General features: G+C 48.7%; 1 protein-coding gene across 1 annotated transcript in view; it reads right to left on the bottom strand.

Annotated features, from left to right (window-relative positions):
• Positions 1–6: 6 nt before the first annotated feature.
• Positions 7–9,341, bottom strand: part of KDELR3 (KDEL endoplasmic reticulum protein retention receptor 3) — an 11,483-nt gene continuing 2,148 nt past the window's right edge. The window contains exons 2-5 of the mRNA XM_021687421.1: positions 6,739–6,839; positions 2,483–2,641; positions 1,735–1,987; positions 7–923 (exon numbers count right to left, since the gene is read on the bottom strand). Coding sequence (XP_021543096.1) covers positions 883–923; positions 1,735–1,987; positions 2,483–2,641; positions 6,739–6,839 — 554 coding nt within the window. The 3' untranslated portion in view covers positions 7–882. The remainder of the gene's footprint in view (positions 924–1,734; positions 1,988–2,482; positions 2,642–6,738; positions 6,840–9,341) is intronic.

Below are 9,341 nucleotides of genomic sequence, written 5' to 3' on the forward strand. Positions count from 1 at the left end.
GTGTGAACTTTTTATTGCTTGAAAATTCTCTGACTATAGTCCACTGGTAGTTTTCTTAACAATTTTTATTTGCTTCAAGACCACATTTGGGGGTGTTTGACTGAGTAATCACCCTAGCACCTAAAAATGTGAAAGGGAGGTGGGATTGATTGGTCTTAATGGAAAAATTGGAGTCACAAAGCAACAAGGCCAGGCACCTAGTAGGTAAAGGCTTGGTCATTTGTTTCCTCATTGGTAAATGGTCGTCATGGTGGCGGTACCCACTCAGGTTACTGGGATTAAAGTACTGTGTGGAGCTGCTGTGAGCCATAGGAAGACCCAAATCTGTTTTAAAGGTGAGGAAGGAAACTACTTCAGTCTAGCCAAAGCTGATAAATTTGGCTTTCGCTTGTGGCTTGAAGACAGAAGTTGAAGTAACACTTCACACCTGTAATACTAGGTCACCTCTGTATCACTCCCTAAACTTGAAAGTGAAAATCAAATACCATGCTTCTAGTACTTGAAGTCTGATCTGTGGGGACATTTGCCTTATACACAGACCTCTTTCCAGATGGGATTGACTGTTCCTTAGCATGAGGCTCACGCTAGGACCTTGGGAGCAATAGTACATGGGTTAAGCTAAGATTCCTTGATGCTCCAGTTGACGTGAGGCCCCGTGCTTGTGTAATTGGCCTAGGTTTTTTATTGCTGCTATAATTTAAGGGACAGATCGGTGAGAACGTCTTCTACGTAGAATGATCAGTGCTTTGCTAAAATCCACACAAGCGTTTTTCTCATTTTAATTGTAACATTTGGTCCGAGTCCCGTAGAAGTGGTCCAGGAGAACATTTCAAATACTTTGTTCAGTGTTCTTGTTAGGGTGTAGAACCATCTCTGGGGCCCTCAAATTGGCATTGGAAGACTTAACTTCTTTCCTTTAAGGACTAGAAGAAGATGGAAATGAAATTAGAATTTATCCCATGAAAAGACTCCCTTACAAACTGCAGTTTCTCTAATTCCCAGTTCATAATAGGTGTTTGTTAAAGCCAAGGGGGAAACTTCATCCCAGGTTAACTATAGACTCATACACCACCTCCCCATCTTGGTTACTGATCCCACTTTCCCTTAGGCCATAAACTTGGCCTCCCTTTCTGTTTCACATCTGTCCAGTGCCTTTGAGATCTGCCCCAAACAGGTGACCTCTGCCCACACACAGGCGACCTCATGAACAACCACAACTGCCCCATCCCTGGTCTCCCTACTTGGCTGCCTTTTACTCTACAGGGCAGCTGCTGGGCTGCTTCTTGAGCCTTCCAGTGGCTGCGCTTAGCAATCGGTGGAATGCAGACCCGTAACCCCTGATCTTGCTTGACTCTGAGCTCTCCAACTTTATAGACTGTGACCACACTAGCCTTTTCGTTCTTTGACACACCAACCTGGTTCCATTCTCAGGGCTCCTACATAAGCTATTCTGTGGAATCTTTCTCCTATATTTTTCTAACCAAGTGTTCTGTCAAATGTCCTCCCATAGTTCTCTCTACAGTGTTCGCACTAGTACATGCAGTATCTAACTGGTCTGTATTTCTTCATGGTACTTGTTTCCTGAAAATACTTGTTCATCTTCCGTCAACTGAAGTAAAAGCACCAGGAGGGGCAGAGACTTGTATCTATACATTCACTTCCAGATCCCCTCCTGTTGAATGGGTAACTCCTTGTGCAACCCTCCAGAGCAACCCTGCTCTGTCTGGTACCTACCTTTGGTCACATACAAGTAGAAGAAGTCACAGTAGAAGATGGTCTGTACTACTCCAGACACCACTGCAATTTGGTCATAGAAGTTCTCAGTCTGATACCGCCTGATCCAGTTAGCCAGGTAGAGTGCCCGGTACAGCCCAAGAAAGAACAGGTAGTGAGTAGTAATGGTCTCTGCCTCTCCAGTTTTACTGATCATGAAGAGCTGGGGCAGGATGGCCACTGATTCCAGGTAGATGGAGAAAGTCCAGAGGACCTGAACCAAAGAGGTAAGTGGCTAGAAGAGGCGGATCAAGACCATGAAGGGGGGCCCATCTCTTTAAAAGGATGTAATTACTGGAATAATCTAGTGCAGCAAAAAAAAAAGTTTCTGAAATAATCAGTGTATCATTCCACCCCTCTGTAAATACAAGATATTTCTAAAAGATTGAAGCAAAGTGCTTTTTTTAACATCACATGAACATTTCTTTAGAACATAATTTTTAATTGTTGCGGAACTTTATTGTCTAAACTCCTCTTAATTGAAGCCATAGTTTCTCAAAATGCAGTCCTTGAATGCTAGCATCAGAACTTGCTGCTACGTTTGCGGGCCCCCAGATTCTTGGGCTGCAGCCCAGACCTCCTGAACTGCAATCACAGCCTGGACTGTGCTCTAGTAACCAGCCACCTGTGGGACAGAAGGTCTTAGCCATAAGCGGTGCTGTGATGCCTGCTTTGTTAACATAAGGACTATTTGGGTCCCTTCTCTTACCTCCAGGGGAGTAAAACTGTAGTTCTCAAGGAAGGAGAGACCAATGACGGGGACCAGAAGAAACTCCAGGCGGAATGTGTCATTCTCACTGTCAAAGGTCTTCCGAAATTTCCCATAGATCATGTACACTGTGACATAGGCAGAGAGGAGAAAAACCACCTAACAAGGGAAAGAAACACATGGGAATCAATGAAGTCATTTTCCAACCTACTTGCTGGGCTTCCAAGCTACCTGAGTTGGGACTTACCAAATAAAGGGCTAGAGCACTGCCCCAAGGTGGACAAAGTGAAATGCGTGTGCAATTTCTCTTGAGTCATTGGCCTAGATTCTGAAGCTAATGACCCTTTTGTTAAGTAACTCCATGCTTCTAATGTGGACGGATGGCACCAACTATGAACACTCAAAGGTGCCGAGGCCTTTCCTTACTGCAGGGCGTTAGGGAGAAGACCAGAGTTGGTCTCTGTCCGGGAATTTAGCAGTGGCTGGAATCCCAGGGCTCTTAACTCGAATTCCTGGATCTGCCTCAGTGACTTGTGAGCATTCTTTTTTTTTTTTTTTTTTTTCAAGATTTTATTTATTTATTTGAGAGAGAGAGAATGAGAGACAGAAAGCATGAGAGGGAGGAGGGTCAGAGGGAGAAGCAGACTCCCTGCCGAGCAGGGAGCCCGATGCGGGACTCGATCCCGGACTCCAGGATCATGACCTGAGCCGAAGGCAGTCGCCCAACCAACTGAGCCACCCAGGCGCCCCACTTGTGAGCATTCTTGCACCAGGACTGACACCCTTGGAATCAGCCGATCCTTGCTCCTTCAGAAAAGCTCTCTTTTTCTAATCACAGTAGCTGCCCTCCAGCATGTGATGGTTTTATGGTTTGCCAGAGGTTCTCAAATTTGTGTGTGCATCAGAATCACATAAATAGTCGCTTTTCCCCCCCTGCCCCCAGAGTTACTGCTGACTCAGTAGGTCTAAGTAGACTTGAAGATCTGCATTTCTAGCAAGTTCCTATGTGATGCTGATGCTGCCGGTCCAGGAACTCACTGGCCTAGAGAACTCCTATTTGTACTTCAAAACTCAGATTAGTTTCTCACCAGAATGAGGCAAATACACTTTCGTCACCATAGCTCCATGGGAACCCATTCACTGCCCCCCATGATCACATGTTCTGTAAATGTCTGTGTACCAGTCTCTTTCCCCTGTGGGAGGGGATTTCTGTAAGAGGGTCCTGACTTCATGTCCACCTCCAAATCCCCAGCCCCTAACTCAGGGCCCGGCACAAAACATGCCAGAATGAATGAATGAATCAATGAAGTGGTGATCACTTCCTCACTTCACAAATGTAGAAACTGGCCTGAGGTTCCTACAACTCATTCAGCCATGCCAAGCACTGGGTCTGCAGTCCCTCCCAGGGCTATCCAAGTCAGACCCTTGGGCAGAGGAATGAACTAAGTAGGTGGTGTTTGCTATTTCTGTGTTGACTTTAAGTAAAGACCATGATTTTAGGACCTCAGACTGAAGTTCACACAGTTCAACACCCCACAGATAACATCATCCATTCCAACAAGATGCCTGGATTCCGAAAGGCACATCTCTGATATGGAGGGGAAAGAGAACCTGCCTTGGTTAAGTATCTTCTGGGTGCTAGGCACTTTACATATATTTTCTCATACAGTCTTCACAATAGTCCTGCAACATAGGTAGAATTCCCCTCACATAGCCTTTCTTCCTTAAAAACGGAACTATTAGATGATGTGCCCAACTTAAAAACTACACTTCCCAACCTCCTCCGCAGATAAGGATGGTCAGTAATGTGCAGGTAAAAGTCACTGGGTACAGTTTGGAAAAGGCTCTTTACCAAAGGGCTTAGCCAGCTGGCAGACACGCTATGGCTCTCTCCCCTTCTTCCTCCTTCCTGCCCAGAATGTGATGTGATGGTAAGGAGTTCTAGCATCCATTTTGTGAGCCTGAGGCAACCTTGAGGGTAGATGTCACATCTGGACTCTGTATAATTTGCAGGGCCTCTTAAAGAACTGAATTTCAAGATGGCAATAGCAAAGCATTAAACCAAGCGTGGGGCCCTTCTGAGCAACGGCACGGGGCACACATCTGTGAGTCCTGGTCACACTAAAATGATGGAGCAGAAAGTTAAAAGGAGTTGCCATTGCAGCCCTGGACAGCCCACCTCCAGATTCCATGTTATGAGTAAGGTAAAAATAAACCTTTATCTTATTAAACTAATTATTTTTTAAAAATATTTCTTTATTTTAAAGAGAGAGCACGAGCAGGAGGGGCAGAGACAGAGGGAGAGAGAATCAAGCAGACTCTGAGCTGAGCACGGAGCCCAACACGGGGCTCGATCTCACCCCTGAGATCATGACCAGAGCCGAAACCAAGAGCTGGACACTTAACCGACTGAGCCACCCAGGTGCCCCTAAAATAACTTTTAAGTCTCTGTTACCAGCATCCAAGCAGTAACATTCCACTTCACTGACTCTGAAACCTGTGGTCCTTTCACTAACCCATGTTGCCTTAAAGAGTTCGGATGGCTGAGGGGCGCCTGGCTGCCTCAGTCAATGGAGCATGTGACTCTTGATCTTGGGGTCGTGAGTTCAAGCCCCACGTTGGGTGTAGAGCTTTAAAAAAAAAAAAAAAAAGAGCTATGATGGCTGATTAAAAGCTCAGAAAATGCCTCACCCCAACATAACCTCTAATGGTTATGGCCCAGAGCCTAAGACATCAGAGTGGAACCAAGAGATGCTCAGTTTCTCCTACAAAACAGGGCCGTGCTTCAAAGCAACAGCCTCCTGTCACAAAATGAAGTCCAAACTGTTGACCTGTGCCATCTGCCCTCCCCCAGCCTTCTGATGGCAGCCCCACCTCCATCGGGCAGCCCTGGCCTGCTGAGCTCCCGCCTGTCCTGTGAATACAGCAAGCTTGTTTCCGTCCTGGTGGTCTTTGCACCAGCTATTCCTTCTGCTGGGAATGCTCTCCGCTGATCAGCCCATGGCTGGTTCCTTGTGTCACACAGACCTTGACATTTATGTCACCTCTTCGGAGAGGCCCTTCCTGGTCATACTCCCTAAACAGCTTCCCATTCGTTCTCTATCACATCACCCAGTTTTTAAGATTTTTTTTTTTATGGGGCGCCTGGGTGGCTTAGTTGGTTAAGCATCTGACTTTTCAGTTCAGGTCTTGATCTCAGGGTCGGGAGTTCAAACCCCAGGCTCCATGCCCAGACTACTTTAAACAAACAAACAAACTTTTTTTAATTAAAGGAAACGTCATCACCCTATTTTAATGATTTGCGTAGGCTCATCCCTAGCCAAAGATTTTCTTGCTTGTTTTATTATTTGTCTCCCCACTTAGAATATAGTTTCCACGAGAATAGGAGCCTCTTGGGGCGCCTGGGTGTTAAGCGTCTGCCTTCGGCTCAGGTCGTGATCCCAGGGTCCTGGGATCGAGCCCCGCATCGGGCTCCCTGCTCGGCGGCGGGAAGCCTGCTTCTCCCTCTCCCACTCCCCCTGCTTGTGTTCCCTCTCTCGCTGTCTCTCTCTCTCTGTCAAATAAATAAATAAAATCTTTAAAAAAAAAAAAGAATAGGAGCCTCTTATGTCTTCTTCAAGTTCCTGGCTCATAGTAGGTGCTCAATAAATAGTTGTCAAATGGATGTCAGATGGATAATCTCTCTGAAAGCTCAGAGTTCATGTTTGATTTTTTTGCTTATTTTTTAACCATTATAATAGCTAACCTTTGCCGACTGTTTAATATATGATGGCTATTGGGCACCTGGGTGGCTCAGTCGGTTAAGCGTCTAACTCTTGGTTTCAGCTCAGTCATGATCTCAGGGCCGTGAGACTGAGATGGAGCCCGAGCCCTACCTTGGGCTCTGCACTCAGCGGGGAGTCTGCTGAGATTCTCTCCCTCTGCCCCTCCCTCTGTCCTCCCCCACACGCACTCTGTCTCTCTCTCAAAATAAATAAATCTTAAAAAATATATATATGATGGCTATTGTGTATTTGCATGTATTACCTCACTTAATTTTCACCACAAGCCCTCTGAGGTGAATACTATTATTATCCCCATTTTGCAGATGGGGAAAGGGAGGTACACAGAGGCCTGAGGCCTTGCCTGAGCCCAGGTCCCACAGCGGCTAACAACACACCCAGGTCTGCCTGCCTCCACCGCCTGAGTTTGCAAGCACACTATCTGGGTCTGTCGGGCTCAGCAGCCCCCGCCACCATGGCCACCCACCCCCTCACCTTCATGACTGTGTTGTAGATGGAGATGAAGTTGGTGAACAGGTCCAGGTACCTGGTGGTGAAGACGAGAGCGAAAAGGATCTGGCTCTTCCCAGAGATGCCTGTGGCCAAAGGAGGATGAGAGACAATGAGAACACAGACTCCTAGGCCCACCAACACTCCAGAAGCCCAGAGCCTGAGCTGAAAAGGCCCACAGGGTGTCCAATCCCACTTAGTGACAACACCCTGTCCCCGCACGGTCCCTCGCTGAGGGTCAGGAAACAGCCCTTCCTGCTGGACCACTTGAGTTCCTCTCATGAGCACAAACACCGAGCTCCCAGGGCCCCGGCATGGGCCTGCCCGGGTTCAGTTCCCGGCTCTGGTAAGCTGTGGCGGGGGGTGGAGGCGTCTCTTCGCTTCACTTCCACTGGCGGTCCCCAAAGCTCTGTCTTCTGGAGAGCAAGTCATGGACTTTACAAAGTGTCAATTCACCAGGGGGACCAGAGCGGGTGGAGGAAAAAGCAGGGCCAGAGGAGCATTCAGTTTTATTTTCCAAATTTTAAAAATTAAAAATACGTTTTGTTTAGTTATAAAAGTTATAACTATTTTTACCCTTTGTAAAAAAAAAAGAATACATAGCTATAAATAAAAAAGCAGCGGTCACCCGAATCCCCAAGACTCGGTGTGCATCCTCCCAGATCTTTGCTGGCACACACATGGCCACATCAAGTTGACAAAACTGGGGTCATACTTTTCATGCTACCGCCTCACCTGCTTTGGTCTCTCTCTTTTAACTTTTTATTTTGAATTAATTTTAGATTGGCAGAAGAACTGTAAAGATAGTACAGAGCGGTCCCATACACCCTTCACCCAGCTTCCCCCAACGGTGACATCTTGCCTAATCACAGGACATTTACCAAAACTAAGACATTCCCACTGACACAGCGCTGCTGACCAAACTCCAGGCTTTATTCAGATTTCTCCCATTTTCCCACTCACACCCCTTTTGTGTCCCACAAGCCAATCCAGGACTCTAAATGCTAAATGCTGTCATGCTCCTGAATCCCCCCGTGGCCACTTTTGCTATGTCATGGAGGTGGGTCCAGGGCAAGGCGAGCCCTATCCTACCTCCCGTTCCGTTCCTCTTGCTCAACGGACAAGCCCACACCAGTCTGGACACCTCAGCAAACCATTCCCATCAGCGATACCTGCATTTCTGATCCAAAGGCCAACTCTGTCCTCACTCACCCAACCTCCCCAGAGCCAGCTGAGGAGTGTCTGTTCAGAACCTCATCCTTCCCCTGGCTTCTGCGACCATCCACACTGCTGGCTCACCGCCCCTGGCCGCTCCTGTCCTGGCTCCCTAATTGTTGGAGCTGGCTACCCCGGCTTCTCCCTGTTCCCGTGCCATCTCATCTCACATGCCAGGGATGCCCCAGCTCTAGACGCTCTTCCGAGTTCTGACCTATATAGGCCAGCCTGACCAAACTCACCATCCCCTCAAGCCCCTCCTCCTGTCTCCCCTCCTTTGAGAATGCCACCACCATCCCCTCAAGCCACGAAACCAAGAGCCATCCTTGAGTCCCTCCCCCGTGTCCCCCCCAGCTCCACTACGCCCACTTCCATGCCCCTTGCCCGCCCGGCGCCCTACCTCAGGGGTCTCACTGGTCTCCCCAAGTCCTTCCCTGCTGCCAACCCACCCCCCTCCATTCCACTTACCAACCAATGGCCTATTGGTAATGGATCGACTGGGGACTTTGGCACCGAGAAGTGACATTACTTGATTAAGGGTCTGGTTCCTTTATTCGCCTAAACGGTGCCATATCTACTCCTCTGGTGCTGGATATTTTGGGGAGGGGGACAATTGTAAAGACTGAGGTTGAATACCGCTGAAGCCCCTAACATTCTGGAGGGTGCTGGGTGGCCGTGCCAGCCTCCTAGTAGTATGGCAGGCCTGAGCCTCACACTCCTCATTGTGAAAGGAGCGGCCTCACAGAGGTGGGACAGGACTGACCGGAAGCCTAAAGAGGACTTGGCAAGAACATGAGTGCCCCTTGGGGGTCTGGGACTTGGACTTGCAGCAGTGAGGCTGGCTGTGGCGAGGGAGCCCACCCCAGGCATGGGGCGTGGAGTCCAGGTGGCCAGCTCTGGGCTACACCTACTGCTCCCCCATCTCCCAGAGGCCTCACAGAGAGGTCCTCAGCACCATTTAGGAGGGTCCAGGAGGGGACTCTGGTAGGGGACAATTTGCTACCCCCCCCCCACAGCCTCCCCAAGCCCTCCCTTCTCTGCATCCTCAGCCTGCTAGGTTCCTGGGCTTTGCTCACATTTTCCTTAGTGCTTGGGAGCTCTGGCAATCTTGAGCACAAAGGTTTTCACACTCTTGAAAGCAGTGAAAAATTTCCACCAGAGCAAGCCATGCACAGAGACCCAGGACATAGAAGAGAACATGAGCCGGTACCCAGCCAGAGTCCCTCAGGGGTCCACTGAGCACATATGGGACCCACTACAGCCCTCCCTCCGTTTCACAGATGGGGAAACTGAGGTTCGAGGTCACACGGTGAGTCAGTGGCTGAGTGAGAACTAAGCCCCAGTGTCCTACCTTTGGCGGGGGGGGGGGGGGG

This window comes from Neomonachus schauinslandi, chromosome 5, assembly GCF_002201575.2.
Source record: "Neomonachus schauinslandi chromosome 5, ASM220157v2, whole genome shotgun sequence".
Taxonomy (NCBI): Eukaryota; Metazoa; Chordata; class Mammalia; order Carnivora; family Phocidae; genus Neomonachus; species Neomonachus schauinslandi.